At 39.5% G+C, this 25,457-nt stretch overlaps 2 protein-coding genes across 2 annotated transcripts; both read left to right on the top strand.

The window, feature by feature from the left end:
* The first annotated feature begins 6,502 nt into the window (after positions 1 to 6,502).
* LOC126235367 (uncharacterized) lies at positions 6,503 to 7,663 on the top strand. The gene has a single exon (XM_049944090.1). It carries the CDS (start codon positions 6,503 to 6,505, stop codon positions 7,661 to 7,663), a length of 1,161 nt encoding a protein of 386 aa, XP_049800047.1.
* Positions 7,664 to 17,078: 9,415 nt separating this feature from the next.
* Positions 17,079 to 17,807, top strand: LOC126235366 (uncharacterized). The gene has a single exon (XM_049944089.1). The coding sequence runs from the start codon at positions 17,079 to 17,081 to the stop codon at positions 17,805 to 17,807; it is 729 nt and encodes a 242-aa protein (XP_049800046.1).
* Positions 17,808 to 25,457: the final 7,650 nt, after the last annotated feature.

Here is a 25,457-nt window from a genome sequence, read left to right as displayed (position 1 = left end):
CCTAGCAAAGCTAAAACAGGTTCCAGCTTAAAACAAATAAAGTGACATCACTAACTGTCACATTAATGAACAGAGAAATATGTAATATTATTGTGTAATCAATGTATTATAAACTGATGAAGTGCTACGGAAACGAAATACGACATAGGGTGAATTGGTGCAAAAAAGAACAATCTAAAGACTAAATGTTAATAAAGCTATGTAAATTTTTAAAACATTTTACAAGGACTTGACATACTTTTAAAAATTTGGGGGGCTGTGTAATGTTTCCCCAAGTGTTAGCGAATTTCGTGACTGTGTGTTTTCGCACAATAGCGCTGAGACGATTTTATCGTTGACTATAAACACTGTGATTACAACGAAATTAATATCTCTGTAATTGGATTATCTATGTAATGTAAGCGAACAAGGACTCGCAACTTTTTTGTTCTCTCTCCTCCTTTTCAGCCATTGTCTCTGCAGTTATAAAATATTTTCCTTGTCTATGCTACATAGAGATTGTGTTATTTGTGCTCATTTTGCATAATAATAACTATTTAATTTCATTGTGTTTGTTATTACGATTAATCATACCTTTTTGCCTCAGCTTTTTTTCATGAATTTGATAATTAAATGTGGCTTATTTTGTGTGAGGATGTCTGTTAGTGAATGATCACGTGTTAGCGGCACCAATCGATGTAATACGTATGGTTTGCTTTCAGAATAGAACCTCTATCTAAAATTTCACGTTTCACAAAACGAAGTCTGATAACTTATAGGCTTAAATCACGTCCCAGAAATACAGACAATCCCGGTAGAGGTAAAAAATATCAATCATTAATATTGGGCGAATTGCGTTCAGATTTAAATATTTAAAAATATTCTTGCATAATTTTTCAAGTACGTAATTTTCTTGCTTCACTTGACGGCTCATTTAGCCAAAGATAATTTTAATTTGGTTCAGACTCGCATTTGAGTTCAAACATTTTAAAAGCCAGAATAACATAAAATTAAATACTAATTTCAAAACCCAATAAAAAATTATAATAATAAAAAGCCACTATTAAAGTCCATACCATTCATAACATTTTATATTTGTATTTTATATTTCCTTCCTTGTGATGAGCCCTTTTAAGGCACACCTGATGCTGTTGATTAATAGCGACTAAGATATTTCTCATGTTATGTTATAAACAACACATTTTATCACATACTTTTGGTTTACTCAATAAGAGCGTTTAATATAGATTCTTTCGTAGAAATCCTTACGTCATTTTGCAAAGAAAGTAATCTTATTATATTTACTCGTTACTACGTGTTGTCTTTGGTTAATGCTTACGCCATCTGTCAATGTAGTTTACTTCTTTGACATTTTAACACAAAAAAATAGTTCAAATGGCTCTGAGCACTATGGGACTTAACATCTGAGGTCATCAGTCCCCTAGACTTAGAACTACTTAAACCTAACTAATCTAAGGACATCACACATATCCATGCCCGAGGCAGGATTCTAACCTGCGACCGTAGCAGCAGCGCGGTTCCGGACTGGAGCGCATAGAACCGCTCGGTCACAACGGCCGGCTTTTAAAACCCTACAGCTACTTTGACACCTGCATTCACTGAATTGACAACTGTTCTACGTAGTGCAGTCTTTGTAAGACGAGAATTGTATTTTATATACAGTTCATGTGCTCTGTTTGTCGAGCCTAAAACTAGATCTGCATATGTCTACTGAAATAATTGCGCATTCAGTGTTTGTCATGATCATGCATTATACTGCTACGTGTAAGTTATTTTTCATAATTTCTGTACATTGTCCCATAGCTTATGTCTGACGAAGATTTTTCGAAATTCATAACAGTTAATAAGGAACTGTGCTAGAAAGACTTTTCCATAACCGTAGTTTGTGTCCAGTGTTCTCACTTATATTGCTACTATAAATTACACAGAAAATGGTACGCTCCTCAGCAAGAAGAATTTAAATGTGATTACATCCTATACAGAATTGTTTTGCCGTAACTTTATGGTTGTTAAAATTTGTGATCAAGTGGATTGTCAGGAGGAATTAGAGAAGGGACAGTCTGTAATGTTAAAAAAGGAGACGTGTGGCTCGTTTAACTATTATCTACATAGGAAATTCTCCGAGAAATGACGTCAAACCGAAGCTACCTTTTCACATGCTTGGGAACGGCATTGTGGCAGCAAGAGGAATACTGGAAAAAATCGGCAAGGAAGCACTGGAAACCATTTCGTTGAAAGATAAGCATCCTGTGGCTAGCTCCTATAAAGTGGAATTAGCCAGTGTTAAATTCGACGTTCTAGTGGAAGAGCCACTTGGAATAATTCAGCAGGTACATGTAGATGACTATTACCTTTGGATTTGAACATAAAATAAGACTTTAATAAAATTTCAATAAAAAGTAGATGTGCGACTTCTTAATGTCAAACCACGACTTCTGCATGGAAGGTGATTTCCAGGGAAACAGTAATGTAATTATGTACAATGATGAGACAGTTTGGACTGACTTTTTAACGGGGATGACCTCCAATTGCAGAGTAACGATATTTGCTAAAAATCAAAAGCCGAGTCATGAACAAAGTTATCGGTAACCATCTCATAGATTTTTAACTTGTTCAAGTAGGTAACTACTACAAGCTTTTACGTCATCCTTGGCTAAACAACAAGGTATTACGAGGATGGAGCCTACAATATACAACTACAGAATGGATCGTGTGTCTGACCCTGTAAAATACTGTTTAAGTGTTGTATGCTCTAACAAACAGTATTTATATTGTGTCCACTGTACATCCATGTGGTGTCAGCTAATAGGCTTACAAATTATGCTCTGTGTGCGTCCAGTTTCAATTATCTACTTGTAAACCATATGGGGATTCTTAACACTGACTCCAACAAAGACGATATAAGTATCACACAGTAGCAAGAGAAACAGATACCATCAGATATAGATAACGCCGAATTAGGATTGCTACCCATAAACAATGTTATTTCACAAGTGCTAAGAAAAAGGGTAAATTCCCTATTAAAGAAATTATGCTTTTGAAGGCGTTTAATGTGGCGCGTGTACGAAAAAGAAAACTGTAAGTAGACGAGATCGAAGGGAAAAAAAAGAAAGAAACGAACGAGAACTAGAGTATATGGAGTATATGGGAAGACAGTTGTCACTTAACCTGGAATTGTAAAAAGAGGAAGCTATTGCAGATGAGCAAGCAAGGCTTGCATATTACGTTAAATACAGGTGTTCGTTCTTTCCGAGCGCTATACGAGATTGGAATAATAGATAATTGTGAAGGTGGTTCGATGAACCCTCTGCCAGGCACTTAAACGTGATCTGCAGAGTATTCATGTAGATGTAGATGGTACAGTGTGTGGCGAAATTTGGTTACAATTGGGGAATATAATACATTCTGAATTTACTGTTAACAGCTATGATAACAAGCCATGTGTTGTATTCCTGGCCGAAACTGGTGGATCGCAGCATGTTTAATACATTTAAGGACAAAAAAATGTGTTTATAAAGCTCCCTTCCCACCAGGATCTGCTTAAAAAGCATGGTTACATTGTATCTAAATAAGCTAGACTTAATGTTGTGTACCTAACAACAGAACAACCATCTCTGTAGCTTAAAACCATAGAATAACAAGGAAAGCTGTAAACTTCAAATTCTATATGGAAATTCCAGAAGCATGTGTGGCAGAAGAGTTGATAGTGTACACCCAGAAAGACGTGCAGCGTTGTAACAATAGTGTTCGGCAGGAAATAAAAAGTAAAATTATGCTCCCCATGTGCTCCTGGGTTGAAGATTTCCAGGAAGGAACGGAACTAACTGTTAAAACCATAGAACAGATATTTTACAGGAAAAAATTAAATACATATTGAAATTAGAGAACATACCTTCATTTGTACCAGCCAATTTACTGAACGGAGACTGAAGTAGAAAACTCCAATGAAGATTTAAATTAGAAGTAAAAAGCTGGATGCTATTAAAATTACACCATGGAAACATAAAGAAAGGGTAGTTTGTTGCATGTAAATGTATATGTAGAAATTAATAAAGATTTTGTACAAGACTATTTGCTTGTCTCATTCGCCAATCTACTAAAAATCCTAATCATTTCCCCATTGACAATTATCTGCGTGCTTGTATCTCTAATGGGAGAATCGAGCAGAGTAGCACACTGGACTCGCATTCGGGAGGACGCCGGTTCAGACCTGCGTCCGGTCATCCTGATTTAGATTTTATCTGATTTCCCTAAATCGCTTTAGGCAAATGCCACGATGGTTCCTTCGAAAGGGCACAGCCGCTTTCCTTCTCCATCCTTCCCTAATCTGAGCTTGTGCTCAGTCCCTAATGACCTCGTTGTCGACGGAACGTTAAACGCTAATCTCCTCCTCCGCCGTCGGCACACTAGACGAGATAGCTAACGCTGACGTGGCGTTCTACTAGTTTTGTGACGTCACTTCCTGCTGTTTCACGTTGAGGAGCCATTTCGGCGCATGAAACATAAAATAAGTTCTGCGATATTTCGGCGACGTGTCACGTGAAGTAGACCCAGGAGAAGCAAGAACGATCCCCACGTCACAAGCAGAAAGTTTAGGGCCCACAGAGTCACGTACGTCTTTCTTAATGGCTCCAAAAATGTGGAAATCGCATGGGGAGAGTTCCGGACTGCATGGAGGATGAAACTTCCTGGCAGACTAAAAGCAGGAGAGCTTCTGAGAAGATTTGGAGACGAGGTACTGGCGGAATTAAGGCTCTGAGGACGGGTCGTGAGTCGTGCTTGGGTAGCTCAGACGGTAGAGCACTTGCCCGGGAAAGGCAAAGGCCCCGACTCCATGTCTCGGTCCGACACACGGTTTTAATCTGCCAAGAAATTTCATATCAATGCAAACTCCGCTGGAGAGTAAAAATTTCATTCTGTATCAAGAGTGTGTAAGGGCTTCCCAGCGAAACTTCTACAGCGTGGTGGAAACAACTTTGACAACATATCTTGTTTCAAATTGGGATAAATGTATTAACATGTCACGGCGATTTCTTTTGAAAAGATAATTTACTAACTTTTTTTTCCATCTGCCCCATTTTCAGTTGACTGCCCCTTATAAGTGGATGGGTGCCATTACAAACCCAAATGTACAGGGTTCAGGCTTCAGTCTGTTCTACGCTATTTTCTGTCACTTAACTGTTTTATCTCATCTCTGACAATAATTTGTTGATGTGGAACTCTCCAAGTCTCTCCGTTGTTTACAGCCCTCGTTAAAACAAATATAACTCGCTCCATCCCCTCCCTTTCCCCCTCCATGTAATTTTCTAGGTACGTCAGTTCAAGAAGACACCTGCGATAGGTTAATGGTTAGTAAAGACTGCAATGTTCAACTCAGTCTTTGGATTAATGACAACGCTATGCGTGTTAATACCACTAACACCGACAGCGGTGGCAATAATCTGTAAAACATTTCATCTAACGACTTGCGAAAATTCCCTAACAGAGAATCTCCTGTTGGTAAAGACATGAAGACGTAACTGACGCCAATTTTTTCAACTTGGGTGACAGCAAGAAACCTTAGCTAACATGTTAATGGGAATTACGGATCTGTTCCTTTAGCAGCAATGAAACAGAAAAGCTAACGTTTCTGGGTAACGTTATTTAAAAGTGCTAAGTATATTACTAAATGGCTGAAACAGCTACATGGTCACCCAATGGTAATTGCAGCCTACGTATCTAACGACTTCCAGGGGCAACAAATATTTGATTTTCAGTATTTCATATAATTATTTGTCGAATTAAAAATTTGAAATCCTGTCATAATCTATGCATTAAGAGCTATAATCTTTCGTTAAAAGTTTAACACAATAAGGGAAGTTTCAGAGTTAGGAACTGTGTATGTGTCTCTAGACTGCATAACTCACGGGGCACAAACTGCCAAGACTCTCTTCATCCATTATGCGAGAATGAGAACACTTAGTGACTTCCAACACACTTTGCACATAAACTGAAACCTCTGCGGGAATTATTCCTCCTAATATCGGACGTTTTATTTTATTTCTTCTTTACCACCTACTCCAATCGCAACACATTTTGCAGACAGTTTCCAGTTCCTCCACTGAATCGTTTTGCAAAATAATTTTATGTCAGATTGTTCAGGGATATGACGTCATGATCATTGAGGTACGTGAAAAACTGGCTTTTATTAAAATGGAGAGCTGTTTTATGTATGAGTGATCGATTCTTTAAGGAATCGGTGGTAGGATGGGAGGGAGGTCGGTATTCTCGTTACTCAGTTTCAATTGAATTGTCTGTACGAGTGGGAAATAAAGTTAATTTTCTTAATGTAGGCATCCATAAAAGCGAAGAACCGTGGCAACCACCGCGCAGTGTGCAGAGCCAAGTTGGTGAAGAATAACTGCTCCACTAACGCTATAGCGGTTAGTGGCATTGCTTTACCATTGATATTCTTCACCAGGATAACAGAATAAGAAATTATAAAAATAAAACAGCCACAAAGATGATACCAGGACAAAAGTCTATAGTAAAGTTTCATTTCATCTTGACACCGCTGTATAAAGTGTGGCTTATACTGGGGCTAGCTCCAATTGAACAGAGGGCGAATCCAGTCTTTGGCTGCAAGAAAAGTCGAAGAAATTTGTGTAGTGTGGCATGGCCTTCTGTTTTCTGGCTTTTTGTAACTGCGCTAGTGTCAGTTATTTACTGGTACTATATGATACAAATATTCAGAAGCTTACCCAACTTGTCTTCAGCCATATATTGCCTCTTTGTAGCTATAACAGATGGAAAGCAGCTGTTGATCTTTTTGATATGTGCTGCAACGAGGCTTGATCGTTTACGATTATTCATAAAGGAGCTCCAGTTCGTAGATGATGGTATTCCGTTAAAGGAGACACGTTGCAGCACACTATTCAGCAGTTCGCTACTCTTCATTAACGTTGCTCTGATGAGTGGTGTGATCGGACTGCACTCAAGCTCTGGTGGGATGATTCTGCTGATACACCTTATTTTTCGTTGGTTCCTGGACTCAGTGGTGCTCCTCCAGTTCGTATTGCTGGTCCTGAAGCTGTGGAAGAGGTTCTGCAGACTCAACGCGTCCCTCGAAGAGGAGGTGTGCCACTCTGACTTCCCTGTCCTGCGAGTATCGCCACAGTCGGCTGTATTTAAAAGAAAACTGCATAAACTGCAGATGGCGTTTGTAGCCTTGGGGCGCGCGGCCGAGCAACTGGAGGAACACTTTGGGCTGCCGGTCGCTTTCGATATTGCACAGTGTATGTTTGGTGCCACTTGCAGCACATACGAAGTGATTACAGTGTTGTTCCTTTCACAAGACACGGAGCTTCCACAACTCAGTAAGTCCGCGAGCGCTTCTACTCTGTGGCTCGCCTACCACTGCCTCAAGCTAGTGGCTTTGTCGCTGTCCTGCGCAGCAGCTCAAAACGAGTCGGTGCGCACCGGTGTGCTCCTCCAGAGATTTCCAGTGCTGCCATCTGGGCAGTCTGTCGAAATGGACGCATTCCTGCGCGTGGCGTTGTTGGGTCTACCACTGCGTTTCACTGCCTCAGGATTCGTCGAGATAGATCGCCGTCTGCTGGTTTCCGCAGTTGCTGTCACCGTTACATACCTCGTCATCATTATTCAGTCCACAACTAACCAATAATAATCGAGTGTACAGATTCATACAACAAAGTGTCTTTTTACTACAACTTATTTCCTACCTTTCACACATTACATTTGAATTTATGTCTGTTGTTCTATATCATGGCTTCCCAACTTGTGGTCCGCGGACCCCTTAGGGGTCCGCCAGCCCTTTCTAGGGGGTCCGCGGCCACCTTTCACCAAATCGTGTAAAATAATGAGTAAAATTATTGAATAAAAATGTGAAAATCAAATTCATCACCTTTTTTCCGTGTGAAAAACGTGTACTTTTACATCAGGTCGTATCCCCAAGCAGCCTTTGCGGTTCCTAAGTGAGAACGTATACACAGTTTAGTACCGGAGAATGCGGCTTCTCTGATCGACTGTTTAGCAACAATACGGGGGTCGTTTGTGCGCCGGTTCACGACGCTAATTGCGCTGAAACGTTTTACGCATGCGCGGAGCGAGCTTTGTCGACCAATCACAGCGCTCGCTGGCACATACGCGGCCCCAGGCATAATTAAATGTTAAACTTGCCTTGTCAGTGCAACCTGTTTCATAAGTCGATTTTTGACCAGTTTATTACTTCTGACATGGATCGGTGGCTGAAGTCAGGATCATTGAAGAAGACTGCAGTTTCTCCATCGCCTTCACAACAAGGGAAGTTTCCAGTTGAAATGAATGAGGAGGGAGGACGACCAAAGGAACACTTTACATACATTTGAACATTTTTCTTCGGATTTCACGAAAAACCACAAACACACACACACACACACACACACACACACACACAAACAAGACTGTTACGAAATATGCATGCTCCTTACACAACAGTAGCCAAATAGTGGAAGTGAACGGACCATAAGCGACAGCTTGTCAACAGCGAACAGTTTGGACGTGACGTTGATTGCTCTTGGAGGAAGAAAGCTCCATCGTGTGAAATTTCAATTACCAAGTAATTTTATTCAGGCTATAGTGTGTCGAACAAAGGGAGTAAATCCACTAGTAAGTGTCTGGATACAGTGGGAATTCAAATGGGATCGATAATTTCAAGTTGTTTTCATTCATCTCTAAACCAAAGACTATTGATACTGGAGGGGGGGGGTGGGAGGGGGGGGGCCATTGGGAACATGGCACCTGCATTAAGAAGCTTTCAGTTCCCATGGGTTTCGCTCTGAAATTTGAAGTTACTGTGCTCTTGACTGACTAGGGGTCCGCCATGGATTTTCGACTGAAGAAGGGGTCCGCCAGCTGAAAAGGTTGGGAAGCCCTGGCCTATATGTTCTCTTGTTCATACATGGCTATCAGGGAGCACGTATTTTAATTTTTTTTAAAATAAAATACTACTCACACTGCAAATACACATCTTATATCACTATCACTAGTAATACAATCTGAAAGTGACTTCCTTCTAAGGTGGTTGTGTTAACCAAACTTACACTACTACTCCACTGTGTTACTGGAACTGTTGAAGTTGCAATTTGAATGTCCATTAGTGGAGGGATGGGAAGCTACTACTCTGTTGGCCAGGACGTCTTGTTCGTTCCCTGACCAGACATTTCATGCTCTGATGGTGGTCATGGAGGTCAGGCTCCAGTCATCAAGATGGTCGTAACTATATCGAACACTTTTATTAACAACACATGCTTCATTACGTTGCTGGATATTAACAGGCCTTCACATCCTGCTGCAACTCCCAGACCAAACAGAGAGAAGTGATGGTGGTATGTCAGAGCACCGTTACCGAGACTTCAGCTGCTGCTGTCTCAGCTGTAGCTGACTTTCATGGCCACATTGCACGGAAGAGTTCAGCATTGCAGTATGTGATTTTACTTTTGGGATGATGGTGATTCGGGGTAGAGTCCGCACAGGATACGGTGACTGATGCACAGTGACCAATTTTCGTCCAAAGCGTTGGCCATCTCATTCGTTAGTTCAGAAGGGGAGGTCGACTATGTCTACCACCTTTCAGCCAGTCGCCGATGACACAATCGACGCGCACTCCCCAAAATCTTTCTCAAACGATTTCACGACAACTATTCAGTGAAAAAATTTCTTTTTTCCTTTACTTGTATCTTTATATGTCAAATTCATTATGATGTGCCCATTATTTCGTTAATCGTCGTAGTTATTATGATATTTACATGTAAGTAAGACACTGCGTGAAATTCGAAAAAGTTTGCGTTGAAGAATAGGGGTCGCTATGATTTTTCAACTGGTGCATATTACATAATATGTTGCTGCGTATGGAATATATAAAATTTTGAATTTTTCTTTAGACTTGGGTGGAGTACCTGTCACTAATCACGAGAAAATTAATCCGACATAACACACTCATTTGCGATTGCGCCGCTCCAGCAGTAAAGCCAGAGTGAAATATCCACAACATATCTCATACTTCATAAACGGTTTTAAATACCAAAATGAGATTTTGGTGAATTATGGCATGCAAAGAGGAGAGTGTTTTGTCGTATGGTTACAATGCGAAACTTCATTATCTACCGTGTTACTCCACTAGCTACAGACTTTTACGATGAAAGAATGTAACTTTTGCTGAAGTGCTATCGATACCCGGTGAAACAAGAAACGTTATGGGTTTTGAAACAATGTAAGTGAAGACATTACACGCTTATGTTGTACCGAGGATATGCTTTTTCATAAGATACTGACCTTATTTTTCCTCAGTTCCTCACTTAATAAACATAATAAACCACTGTTTCAGAACTCTCTTGCAATTGCATCTGCACATGCTGGTGAGCTGAGACTATGTAAACTCCGCTGTGCGTTGGCAAAATAAGTAAATTTTATCATGGAAACAAGAGAGATATGTAGGTTTTACTCAAAGTTCGCCACTCATGACACTTCTCTGAAATTTACAAATGGTTAGCAAGCCAGGAGAAAATAAATCGCTGGGTTTTCGGTGGAATTCCTTCTAGACAGTAACTAAAGCAGAGGTGACAGATACTTTTGAATGGTCACCAAACCCTGCTTAATATTTACGAAAAATGTGAGTGTAGGCTTGAGTTTAGAATGGTTCTTCCCCTCCAGTGTTCGGCATTTCCCCTACAGCTTCTGTCTATAGTCCCACCATTACCGCTCTCCCCATGCGTGCCCTGCCATCTGCGCATCTACCAGCCATGGTATTTTGTGTGGTCTCTAGTATGATAGCATCAGACTCCGGGCCTCAACGAACGTGTGGCATTAACGAACGACAACTGACCAGCGCGTGCTCAGCTAATGTATAATCCAGCTGCATGGTGGCTGAATGGACAGAGTGTATGATGGATCCCATACCAGCTCGATCGACGCGTATAAATGGTGTCTTGGCGACTTTTTTGCTGCTACTTGTTGCAGAGTCACTTAACAATGGTTTTGGCCACAGTGATTTGGCGTCATGCGTGATGGCTTACTGCAGCCCGCCATTGCAACCCTAGTAATGGTCAGCATTCTAGTGATGTCGTCAGCTGTGAAGAAATTCCAGTAGCAAGCGCACAAAGTCGTATCTTTCAATTTTCATAGATTCGGTTTTCTGGAGGAATTCTGTAATAGACTTCGACCTTCAGTACGACAATATCCTTCAAACATCGTGGTTTCTCTCCATGGGAGACAATTCAATTCAGTTTCCGATACCAATCATTTATTTATTCATATTATCTGCAACCTAGTGGTCAACACAAGTTGTATTTCACAAGAAATTCTTCTAATACAATTTCAACTTTCATCTTTCTGTCCTTATGTAGATTACCATTTACACGTATTTCGATTGTTAATATATCTAAATCTTGCTAGTATATCTAAAAGAAATGCATTTTTGAGAAAGAGAAACAAAGACAGAGGAGAGACAATTCTCTCTACAGTCATGCATAATGCACTTTAGGTATCTGCCTGCATTTATTCCTATGACAATTGTTTGGTACCTAAAACAAATATATGTTTGAGAGGAGAGATAATATTGTCACTATTAAAACTATAGTGAACTTGTCATGGTATCTGAAAGCATTGATAATATTGAACTAATATTTCGTTCTTTATATACATCATATCCAAAAAAGCTATGGTTCTAGTAAGACGTTTGCTGTGTTTCTGTGAAGTTTTATTGGACCTTTTATATAAAGGCAGCTAAATAAACTAATCCTTATGTGCGATACCTGACTAGATGAACAACGCAAATAAGGATCTGCCATAAGTTGGAAACCAACACTGTATTCTGGACAGAGTCATCCACAGATACCATCTTCATTAACATCAACAACACCAGTATTGGAATCAAGAACTATATTTTTCTGACTTCTTTTCCATTAACATATTTGTGAACACCTCTTCTTAAATAATCCACCCTTGCACCATCCACGTTCGGTTTGTATCCCCAGGTCCATCTATCTTTCCTGCCACATACTCCCTTTTTCCTGGTGTTATCCTCTCTTATTTCAGGTCAAATGTTCGTAGTTCGGTTTGATATTTTCCTGTTTCTAATATTTATCCCACCTTTCATTAGCCACATGTAAGATTAATGATCGTTTCGGTTTTATCGGTACGAAAGAGTCACACCCATAAAGCTGTATTGGCAATGCAGTTACATTGTGTAACGTCAGCAGTGTCTTCCACACACTGCTTCTGAAGTTCAAATTGACTAAATTTTTTTAATTGTTTTACTATTGTTATTCATAAACATTTGTAATAAATTGTGAGACATTCATTTAACAAAAGAATATGTCAAACAGCCATACGGAACTTACAGTAGGCAATACCCTGACAAGTTCATTAATGTCTTTGTAATTATTTACTTTCGTATATATACTCTGTTCCAGGTTTAAATTATAGCTTTAAATGCAGCAAGGTGCAGTTGTATCACTATACACTCCTCTCATAATCAAAACATATATCCTGTATAGATTTATGGTAATTTTATTATGTTTTTATTCACTGTGCATGTACATGTACTCAGTGTTAACATAGTCTTAAACACAACTATCGCAATGCACTTGAATGTGACTAATTAGGCTTTCAAAGAGATATGAAATTTTTGTATTTAATTCTTATGATGCAACTATTGTTTCTGACTTATTGGCTTACAATACATTGTTTTTCCTATAAGAGAATCTATACAGTCAGTGAGACTAAAGTACAAATGGTCATTTCTTTTGGCTTTTTCTATTCTGTCATGTCACACTGAATGTCCTTAGCCAGGGAAAAAGATACAGGCCAGGCAATTATGCAACACTTCTGCCAAACCTCTGTCAGAAAAATGAAGTGCATTTACATAAACTTTCTTAAGGATTATGTAGTAAGACATACTGTATTATCCACATTCATTTTCTAGCAATACTGAATGATGTGGATCACAACTTGCAGACTTCCAAATCTTTGTTGAAAAGCTTTTGTGTGGCCCATTTATTGTACTGTGTAGAGGACTGCCTCACAGTAGTTTAGGTATTTTTCTATTTTCTTACTTTCAGTTGCCCCATTCTCATATATTGATTTTTTTTTAAAGTAGCTGTTCTGCAAGTTTGTAGTGACTGGTTCCAAACCAACCACAAATGACCTCACTATGCTGGGAAAGTAAGTAAATAAGTGTCAGTCGCATACATAAAAAGTCTGCATTCATTGGAATATAGTTTTAAGATTTCAGTGTCTTTGGTATTCCATGGTACCATTTTAATATGATCATGACAATATTGCAGGTATTATCAAAATGAGTTAAACATACAATTCTGGAAAGTAAAAATTTAGAAGCTTTCTGACTTTCATACTACTTTTGCATTTATGAACACTTGGTTATCTTTGTTAATGGTCAGACATTAAATATTTGAAATTTTAAAAAATTTGTTTCCAACTAGATCAGTATTTGATTTTAGAATTAGTTATTAAATGGATTTATGTCCAAAAATTTTAATTATGTTGAACTAATAATAGTATCAAAGTCTAAAGCACATTTTTGGTCAAATCTATGAACCCATATTTCATACTGGCTGCAAGTGCTAAACGAAGATACCTAATTCTATAAATTAGATAAAACTTTTAGAAATGTTACCTGCAAAGAAATTTTAAAAAACAGCTGTTATTATATCTATAGTAATGAATCCAATATGAACCAGAATGATTTGATATATTTATATCAACTGTACCTGAATGAGTTGTAATAGATCTCCATATGGATCTGAAATATTTTGTATGTAAGTCTTTACTTGTTATTTCTACAATTAATGTGGGGCCTATTATATTTTGCTGCTAGTGTTTTGCCTATTTCATCCATTTAAGACATGTTCCTTTTTCTTATTCTTCAAATTATGTCTTTTACAGTCAACTAATTGTACACTTACATTACATTTATATGAATTATACATCATATTTCTTAGTTTAAATGTATTACTAATTTTATAGAAAAATGCCTGTGCAGAAGTCGGAGTTTAGAAGCTTGTAAATTGTTCCCTAATTCATGTCAAAAACGTTTGCTTCGTTCTGTGTGTCCCATTTGCTGTTTAAAGGCAGAATTTGAAATATTTCACCAGTTTTACGGAATACATTTGTAGCATGAATATGTTCAAGTCATATTGGAAGAGATATTGTAAGTTTATGAGGAGCACAGTGCTCTATCTTAAAAATTTTGCATTTGTGCAAGTAGTTTATTTCAGTTACTGAGAAAGCCAATCTGATTTTGGTAAAAGTAGCACTAAAATAAATAACAGAAGACTGTAGTTCCATCTAAACAGGAAATATTCTTTAATGTTAACTAAAGACTATGTGTGCTAATGACAGATACAGCAAGGAGTCGCAGTAGTATTTTGTCAACTGACAACTGAAAACAAAGAAGATAAGGAGTGTAAAAGAAATTGACTGGTTATATTTCAAAACATAATCCTAAAATATGCCTTAAACGACCTAGATAAATAACATTCAGCACTGAATTGAGAGTAGCTGAGCTCAAAAACAGTGTCATGATGAAAAAGATAAACAACAAATGCTAAAATTGTTTTTCTTCTTTCTGAACTTACCTTCGAAATAATGCTTCATTCTTTACCAGATGCCACAGCAAGTATATTTCTTCATACACAGAACTCCACTTGCAAACGATTTCTGTGGCTGTGAGTACAAATAATCGCTGTACAGGTTATTCTTTTCTACAAGGACATATAAAGAAGTGAGAAAATGCAAAAGTATTATGTAGATTAGTTCTAACAAGAAAACTCTAATTATATAAAAATTCAAACTCCCACATGTAAAACAGCTTCAACAGTTAATTAGTTTACAAATGAATTAATGTGTTATCTATTTCCATTAAAGTATGTAAGTGCAAAAAGATTACGAAAAAATTGAAATTACGCTTAAAGTCGCTAAGTACTCTCACTCTCAAACACTGGATGAATGAAGTTGATGTGCTTGTGTGCCATTAGTTACTCTGGACTAAGAACACACAGTTTCTAAAAGTAACACTTGTTGTATTGTGTTAAACTTACAACATAAGATTAGATAACCTAATAAGATTGATGCTTGGCTTGGAAGAAGCCATTCTGTTCGAGACATCGGTTTATGCTTGAGCTCTAAACATGTTCTAACATTCCTTAACAGATTGATACCGGCAATACTGGATGACAGTGTTGTCGATCACTTTGCAGATATGCTACTCTCCTAGACAAATGTAACCTGTGCTTTCCTTCTAACTTATTAATACAGTTTTTTGTTCGAGTAATGTGCGATTACAAGAGGAGCGAAGTCACAGTTTCTGTGTAGAACGTGATAGGGACTCCATCGAGACCAGTCTCTTGTTCAGTTTTAGTGATTTCGGCTGTTTCTCAACACCACTGACAATAATTACTATGACTCGTCTATGCAGTAGACACCTTTTGGAACATTATTCTTAAATGATGGCTGCAAAGACACGGAAGGTTTGGCAAAATAGCTCAGCCTATCATTAGAAAAGTACGCTGAGGCCTCACGAAAAGAAGGAGGTGTAAACATAATATTATAATCCTGAAAGAGGCGCTAGAGAAACACAATGAGTATTACATTTACTTCCTGACAATGTAATAGGAATCAACCGTGAAGAGGATCTTTTCAACACACGGAGAGATAACAAATTCTCCTATACCATTGTCCACCAAATATATCTCTCAGCAACATCATCGCTGTAAAAAGATCCATGGTACTTTGATTATTATAAAATGTCTGCTTCTGTGGGGGATATTCAATGCAAAGCGAAAGAGTTCACTATTGTCTGCATAGGAAGTTATCAATTATCTCTATTCCGCATAATCAGAAACGGAATTGTGCCGTAATGAGAATATCCAATTTAACACGTTCTCTTTTTCTCTTTGACGACATTTGAAACTCCAAGTCTGTATTTGGGTGGCAGTGCGAACGTGTAACAGAAATAGAATCGAACGCAATTGTATGTACTCTGACGTGAGTCTCTGAGATACGTTATATTGATTTGTTTATTGACAAAGTTCGCTGCTTATTGAATTCAGGAGTTACTTCAAGTAACGATGCCCTCGACCAGTTTTGAGTACAGTACTAGAAAGGATTATCATCTTTTAGCGATTATATGTCATCTGTGTGCCATTTACCTTTACTTCTGAGAAGCAATCCTGAACAAAAGGAACAAAAGCAAGTAGTAGTCAATATAATGGAATCGTTTCGTCATTGTGTTGAGATTAGATGCTCCTGTTTAACTTTTAGAAAGTGTTAATGAAAGTGCTGCTCGCCCGTCTTACAAGTGTTCAGGAGTAACACTAAGCGATGAGTATACTAAGGCTGAAGAGCTTCATCTTGTATTCTCTTCAGTCACAATGTGTGTAGCCCATTCAGCAAATGAAACCGTCTGCATAAAGCGCCTCAGTTGTGTCTAATGCTAACACCCTGAACCTGCCTTAAAAACAGGGTCATATAAAGACAAAACAACAGACGTCAGCAGCATATTGTACAACAAGAATTCCACTGACCGGGATATTGGAATTTCGTCGGTGGGAAGTCGCTTTTCAGCCACAAAGAGGAGAATGTCATTTGAAAAAGAGGTAGTCGATTTTTGGTTCGTCACCAGACCAGTGTTTACAATATGGCAAGCATTTGGACTGGCGCCACTGCGATGGGAAACGTATGCAAAAGCTCACTGCCTGGAGCAGAAGAAGATATGCAGAAAGCAGTTTCGGCCTGTTGCTACTCTCTGGTTCATCGTTACAGCGATCATAGCTTCATCACTTTCGTACAATCGTATTCGCTTGTACCTGCGTGTCTCAGTATTCGCCCCAGTTACGTATCTTGCACTGGAATTTACGGGAAGAATAAAACTGTTGTTGATGTTCGCCGTATGTGCTTCTGGCAGACTAAGAGGGCTTTTGTCGTTCATTGAAGCACTGAAGGTCGCAGATCGGCGACTCGTGAGAGTTAAATCAAAAATAGTAAAAATGTTGATAGATGTCCTCTTCGTCATGCACTGTGCGATGGTAGTCGCCGTCTGGGTGACGATGAATCAAGGCTACCAGGAGCCATATATTTGGATGTTGTTCGCGATCGAAGAATTCTGCAAGTCGTTGGTGACGATGCAGTTCGTGATTATGGTGCTGGAGCTGCGACAAAGGTTCTGCAGTCTCAACGCCGATCTCCGTTTATCACTGCCGCTGCCGTGCAACTCAGAAATGCGTGGGCTGCTGTGTGGAACCTCGAGACGATTGGCGCCAGCAAGAAAACTGCGGCAGCTGCGAGAAGCCCATGTGGCCCTGGCGCGCGCCGCCGAGTTTCTCCAGAGCCACTTCGGATGGTCGATGGCCTTCGACGTCACCTACTGCGTGTGCGGCGCTACGTGCAGCGCTTACGAGGTCCTCATGATGACCGTGAAGCCCCGCTCGATCGTCGAGTTCTCCTACAGCCAGCAGCCGGCCGTCTCAGCACTGTGGTTCGCCTTCCACACGCTGAAACTGCTGTCGGTGGTGCTGAGTTGTGCTGCGACCGCCGACGAGGCGGCAGCCACCGGCGTGTTCCTGCTGAGGGCCGTGGTAACGTCAGATCTCAGATGTGCCGATGTGGAAGCCTTTCTGCAGCTCACACTCCACAGCCCGCCACTCCGCTTCACCGCCGCTGGATTTGTCACACTGGACCGCCGACTGCTGGTCTCTGCGTTCGCTGCAATGGTCACGTATCTCGTTATCTTAGGAGAACTATCTTCTCAGTAACAACAATGTACAGAGTACCCCTTACTAAGAGCATTATTTGTAATCGTACCCCTTACTAACAAAGGAACCTCCCCATCGCACCCCCCCTCAGATTTAGTTATAAGTTGGCACAGTGGATAGGCCTTGAAAAACTGAACACAGATCAATCGAGAAAACCGGAAGAAGTTGTCTGGAACTATGAAAAAAATAAACAAAATATACAAACTGAGTAGTCCATGCGCAAGATGGGCAACATCAAGGATAACGTGAACTCCAGAACGCCGTGGTCCCGTGGTTAGCGTGAGCAGCTGCGGAATGATAGGTCCTTGTTTCATGCCTCCCCTCGAGTGAAAAGTTTAATTTTTTATTTTCAGACAATTATCAAAGGTCAGGCACTCACACATAATCAACTTCGCTCTCCAAAATTCCAGGACATGTTCAGATTTGCTTGGACATATGCAGGATTTGACGATCTACACACGGAAAAATCTGAAAACGTTAAAAACATATGTTTTGACAGAGCACAGGAAAAACTGTGCGACTGTGAAACTGTTGTATGCATTTGTTGCAGTTTATGTGACAAACTCTTATGTTTTCATCACTTTTTTGGGAGTGATTATCACATCCACAAGGATGACTGTATATTATCATCCTAACTCGGGCAAGGTAGAAGAATCTTTTTACCCATTCGCCAAGTGTACAAGTTAGGTGGGTCGACAACATATTCCTGTCATGTGACGCACATGCCGTCACCAGTGTCGTATAGAATATATCAGACGTGTTTTCCTGTGGAGGAATCGGTTGACCTATGACCTTGCGATCAAATGTTTTCGGTTCCCATTGGAGAGGCACGTCCTTTCGTCAACTAATCGCACGGTTTTGCGGTCGCAAAACACAGACACTAAACTTATTACACTGAACAGAGACGTAAGTGAACCAACGGACAGATCATAACTTTGCGAAAATAAAGAAAATAAACTTTTCATTCGCGGGACGACTTGAACCAAGGACCTCTCGTTCCGCAGCTACTCACGCTAACCACGGGACCACGGCGCTCCTGAGCTGAAATCAACCTTGATGTTGTCTATCTTGCGCATGGACTACTCAGTTTGTATATTTTGCCTATTTTTTTCATAGTTCCACACAACTTCCACCTGTTTTCTCGATTGATCTGTGTTCAGTTTTTCAAGGCCTATGTCCTTTTTAATTCAGGTGTTTTACTTTTTTCCCTTATTCCTGCATCCTGTAGGTTATCTTTGATTCCATTTAAAAATATGGCCCAATATTCTTTAATTTATTTGTCTAAGTTTGAAATTAATGTCCTCTGACAGCTTCTTAGACTCTTTCTTCTATCTTTCTCGTTCTGACCCATTTTCTAAAAACCTAGTTTTTATTTATATCAACTCTCCCGTTAACCGATAGAAAATTTTAAACTTTCTTCGTCTTTGACTTGTTTTGCGACAACTAGGGAGGTCGAGAACTTTATGTCTTTTCTTGATATGCCGTATTTCAGTTCACTCTTTCTAATACACGATTAATCTACTTTGACTTAACTTCTTCTTTGAATACTATTTCAGCAGATAGATCTTTGACTGTAGTATTTTCAGTTATTCTCTACGATAGTCTTGTCCATTACATTCATTTTCGTCTGTACCAGAAATTTGTCGAATTCATATCAGTACTGTTATATCTTGACAAATACTGTACTTTCTGCAGAACATTCAGTAGGAATCCTTAGTCAAAGGACAGTTATGTTTAACTTAGCATGGTCCTTTTTAAATCAGTGGTTTTCCGTTTTTTCGCACATTATTACTTGTGCGTAGTTCTCACTTTACTCTGGCCATCAAACTGAGATTACAGCCATTTGTAGCGAAATCTGGAGTTTATTGAGAAATGCAAATCGAGATGGAACTCGACACCTTTTATACAAACACATCGTTGCCAGAATTGAAAAAAGAGAAAAGTAACAGGTAACATTTCGTTGGGCTCGCTGAGTCTTGAACGTCAGAAGTTATAGTAAGACACTCATGGCCAAGCCATACTCAATTACAGAGTGAAGTATTGTTGTTATAGTCTAATGTATTTTTTTGTGTTTATTATTCTCAAGATACTGGAACAAGCCAATATTATGAGGCGCTCTGCATTTTTCATTTATTTCAAGTAATGATTTCTAATGACAATTTTCAGTTCTTTAGTTTAAATCATAAGTTGTTAAAGCGTTTTTCTATTCATTTGGTTGAAAGCATTATGCGAATAAGATACTAATGGATCATCTTGCCATCGTCTTTTTTATTCATTTCTACAAATTTCCTTCAGATCACAGACGTCACACCGCAAGAAAGACTATCTGACGTGGGAGAGAAAATGAAGATGTCACAAAGTAACAGTACACGTCGGAATGAATTCAAGGATCCGACTTAGGGTCTGAATGTGTTGACAATAAGCTGATAAGCCTCCAGAAGGTAAAGTCAGAACGCTTTGTGGGAAACAACACGCAAATCACTTAAGCATGACGCTCGATTGAGACATCAGTCGGGAAATACACCACTGAGCCGTCATTGCTCTCTGATTACTCATTGATCGACTGATACTCCATGATCTACAGCAGACTGCTCTGATACTCACTGAACTCCATCTGACTGCTCTCACTGGTACATTTTGATAACCCACCTGCTGCCCCTGCTTGCAGATTTGTTCATTTTTCTCCACTCTGTCTTTCAGGGCACTGAGTTTCCCATCTTACCGTCTTTATCATCTGTGAGTCCAATTTGCAATCTCATCCAACGAACAATCGACACTCGATAACGACACTTACAAGTCTTCATATAACGCCCAAAAATTTTCGACCTTGCGGCAGCTGGCAAGTAACTTGTGAATTCTCACACTTTCCTCATGCCGTGAAGTATCATTTCTCACCTTCGGTTGCAGGTTCCTTGCGGCTTGCACGCTGAGTGTTCTTATGAAAACAGGTGAGAATTCCTTCAAGTGCCTTTCTGCGCTCCTGAGTCGTCAAGGAGACTGCAGTCGAACAACAAGCCCGCTTGCTTGCAACGCGAATGTCTGCAACAGTTCACTCGAGTGAAATTTCCCAGCAGATTAAAACTTTTCCCAGACCGAGACTCGATCTCGGGACCTTTGCCTTTCGCGGGCAAGTGCTCTAGCGACTGAGCTATCCAAGCATAAGCCACGGCCCTGTCAGCCTCAATTCTGCCAGTACCTCGTCTCCTACCTTCCTAACTTCACAGAAGTTCTCCTGCGAAGCTTCATATAAGCGCACACTCCGCTGCAGGATGAAAATTTCATTCGGGAAACATCCCCAGGCTGTGGCTAAGCCATGTCTCCGAAATACCCTTTCTTCCAGGAGTGCTAGTTCTGCAAGTTTCGCTGGAGAGTTTCTGTGAAGTTTGGAAGGTAGAAGACGAGACACTGGCAGAATTAAGGTTGCGAAGACGGGGGTAACTCAGTCGGTAGAGCACACAATTTTAATCTGCCAGTAAGTTTCATATCAGCGTACACTCCGCTGTAGAGTGAAAATTTCATTCCAGCTCTCTCGAGTGCTTAAGGTGCTCCGGATCCGGCGGCGTGCTTGTGCTGTTAGATTTTAAATGGGACAGCCCTTTTAGAACAAAGCGACCACTTCAGTTATACTGCACCCGTCCGCCTTCTGAGCGTTTCTGGAAATTCTCACATTGTCCAGGTGTGGCTTACGTGGAGCGCTTTTGTCCTGAGCGTCTGACAGCTAAGTATTACTATACTGAAACATTTGGGTAAGTAGAGCAGGACTTGTTGCGTGGTCAACATAGTTGCCGGACTTAACAGACAAGTGATTTTTTTTCTCTGTGGTGGCATTTCAACACAGTGGTGTACATGACGTCAGATACTACAAGAGCCGAGCTGACGGCTTTCACGAACAGGATTCTGATTTTAATAAACACTGTTTCTTTTGCAGCATTATAGTTGTAAGAGTTACTATATTTCATAAATCAAAGAATTGTATACCGGTTCTCTGAAAATGAGGTATCTATAAATTTTTAGAAAACATGCTATATTCAAGTATGAAAACAAATAGCCATAACAACTGAGTCAGTAAATATGGAAGAATGCTCGGAATTTTATGGTATGTGTATTGAACTGGAATTCTCAAACAATTAATTTCAGCTACTTTTTCTCTTTGTATAACTGCCAGTCTTGAAAACAAACGAATCAACTTGCTGACTTACTTTGCATATTTCCATGTCTTCTGGAATAATTTTCTGGGTTAACTGACGACTCAGAAAGAAACTATAGACTGCAAAAACAATAGTAGTGAGAATAATATGTGCTGTTCACCCGCTGTTGTCATGTAGGTACCTCTTCAAGGAATTCGGCATTTCAACTGCACCATCAAAAATATATATATTTGCTAATGAAACTCATAATAAATAATCTATCATAATTTGAGAAGAATAGCGATAGCAGAACGTATAGCACTAGACGAAAAAATGACCTTTATTACCCATTAGTAAATCTGACAGTGGTACTGAAAGAAGTTCAATACGCAGCAACGGAAGTTTTTCATCATTTGCCCAATATCGTAAAATGTCTGACTGTAGCAAAGTAAGTTTTAAATATAACTTAAAATCATTTCCCCTCGACACCTCCATCAATTATATGTACGAAATTCTATTTAAAAATTGGTAGCCTGAAAAAACCACTTGTTTTTGATTGCCCTCATGTCTCAAATCTGCCGCTGGTTGTAAGTCAGAAGGCAAGTGCGTAACGCGCCATCTACCATGAACTGGTGTTATCCTCCGGCTTGTGATATTCGCTATTTTTGACATCATTAAGACAGCAAATACGAGTAATTAATACTTTCAGCCAGAAGGCAAATACTTGTTTATAAATAATGATTAATGTATAATGAGGCGTCGCATGGCGACGGTGGAATTTTCTAAATAATGTAATTCGTCGTCTTTGGGCGGCAATATAAACAGAAAAATACGGATAGATATGCGATCCTTCACTATTTTGTTCGCTGGAGAACAAATGAAGCCTTGAGCGCTAAAGACTTCTACTGTTTTTCTTGAGTAATACGGACGCAGATTTGTGGCAGTCTGATCTAATTTTTTGCTAAATGTATATAAACGTGTTATGTCTAAGTTTGAGTGAAGTGTAAAGAACTGTTATAACTTACCGTGACGACGCACGAGCGACTCAAAGAAGACAATGGCCATATAAAAGAGCGCTCAATGGACATGATATGGACATAAAAATCTACCGTCATTGTAGTACTAAGCTTAAGGTACGATATATGTTTTAGTTTATAATAAATATTTGTTCTGGGAATACTGAATCATTTAGCAGTGCTCATTCCTATCATCTCCTCAGTATTATTTTCATTTTAATTATGCATTTTGCTAATATTACAGACACCAAGATCAGCAGTCCAATGTGCGTGTTACATTGATAAAAAGGAAACTGTTTTATCGTCTTCTTGCATCATCTTTAATATTGAATTTCCCTTTTGTGTGATGTTACAGTTGTTTTTGCGCCCTTAAGAACTTTCTGGTCCCTTAGGAAATTGTTTTGTCATAACAATAACTTCACAACCGGGTATGATCGTATCTACGATCATGAAGTAATTAGAAAGACGATAATGCGATTTCTTAATCAATAGCACGCTAGTTGTGACTGCCTCAAGCCACGCGAAACTGCAAGTAAAAACTATTCACATCTCATAATGCAATATTTTATGACAATGGTCAATCCATGATTCTTACGCCAATTGTGATTGATAAAACAGTAAGCTAAATCTCAATTTCCAACTTTCCATTGAATAACATCACTTTTATTTTGTAACATCACACTTGGCGCCCGAACAGGGACTTGACCAAAAATTAGTTCATAAAATTGGAAAATTTTCTATGTGCTTGTGTTAATAAATGTTCTGTCGTTTCATGTACACATCACCTCTCTGTGAGAAAGACAGAAAATACGCTGGTCGATAACGCAGTTTAATTATCGAGAGAAAGGAAAAGAAAAGAGACGCGAATTTGCTGAGACAACATAGTGCAAACCAAGCCATCAAAAAGTAAGTCAGAATTTTGCATACGCAGTGTAGTGCTTCAGTAGCAACGTTGCTTTTCCAAGTCGATCCACATCCTTTCTATCTCCTTCCCGCTATAGAAAATCTGCTTTATTTTATCTTTCAAAGTAAAATTCTTCGTAGTCTGATAATAGATATTATTTCTCCCCATAGTTAGTATAGCTGTATTACATTTTCAACATGGTGGATAGTGTGTGCAATTTGCAGTGAAGATCATCTTCATTCATTTGTCTGAAACGTTTAGGTTCCATCTTGTCTTCTCGCCAGATAGAATTTCATTTGTTGCTCACGCGAGAGCGGTGCTCTTAGCGGACTCACCACGTCACTGACAAACGACGAAAGCCTTGCGTAGCACGTGGTTTACTGACGAAAATGGCAGATAGTAAACAGAGACAGGTGACAACAGGAGACGGGAGTGAAGACGTTAATAGTATTCCATACCCTTTACGATCGCGAACGGTAGGTTCCCGTGTGGAAACTGAACTAACCATGTCTGTAACAGGGGAAAGTGACCCTAAAGTCCAAATTCTTCCCGCTGCAGCTACAAATGACCTCGGTGCGTTAATGGAAATGCTGAAATAACAGTTTGACGCAGTAAATGAGACTATAAAAACACAAAATGAGACTGTTAACGCCCGATTAGATGCTGTAAGCGAATCAGTAAAAACACTAAATGAGACTATAAAAACACAAAATGAGACTGTTAACGCCCGATTCGATGCTGTAAGCGAATCAGTAAAAACACAAATTGAGGCTGTTAACGTCCGATTAGATGCTGTAAGCGAATCATTAAAAACACAGCTAGGCACAATCAAAACAGATCTGCATAAAGAAATTACGGCTGAATTAAATACCCATTTGGGTGAGGTGCAAACTAAGATCAGTGATCAAATTCAGAAAATGCAGAAACAGGTGAAAAGTGAAATAGCTGAAGTATCTGGAACATTAAACACAAAAATTCAGGCAGCTACCAAAGAAATAAACTCAGTTAGAAATGCAGTATCTGACATTGAAGGTGTAGTGGAGGATCTGTCGAGGCAGATAGACTCAATCAATATTGAAGAACAGGTTAAGAGCACCGTGAAAGCACACGCGGAGGCATTGTCGGAACACTACGGTGAATGGATAAAGGGTAAAGATATTTTTATCGAAAAGAAGGTCAGGGAGGAGCTTAGGGAGACTGTCAAGGATGTAACTTATGAAATCTTAGCTGCTCCTGGTAAGTCGGGAGACACAGTGGTTTCTGAATTGGGACAGATTCGGAGGACACTTACACGGGATCTTCCCGAGTGGAAGCAGCAAGTAGTGGACGAAGTCAGAATGCTGAGAAACTGGGTAGAAAATCCGCACACGCATACGCAAACTATAGGGAACAACTCTTTAGACGGTGACGAATGTCAGTCAACTCCTTATCGTTCACCGCCTGATTACATGCAAAACAACAGTCCTGTTGAGTCCCGAGTAGGGAAAATAAATGATCCGCCCACAATCGTGAGTTTAATGCAAGAGGAAAGTGTGATTAAGCATCGCACGTTTCCTGTTTTTCATCCGCAGAAGCGAGAAATACACCCCATCGTGTTCAATGG

The sequence above is a fragment of the Schistocerca nitens genome, chromosome 2 (genome assembly GCF_023898315.1).
Source record: "Schistocerca nitens isolate TAMUIC-IGC-003100 chromosome 2, iqSchNite1.1, whole genome shotgun sequence".
NCBI classification, from domain to species: domain Eukaryota; kingdom Metazoa; phylum Arthropoda; class Insecta; order Orthoptera; family Acrididae; genus Schistocerca; species Schistocerca nitens.
This window is presented reverse-complemented; position numbering and strand designations above follow the sequence as displayed.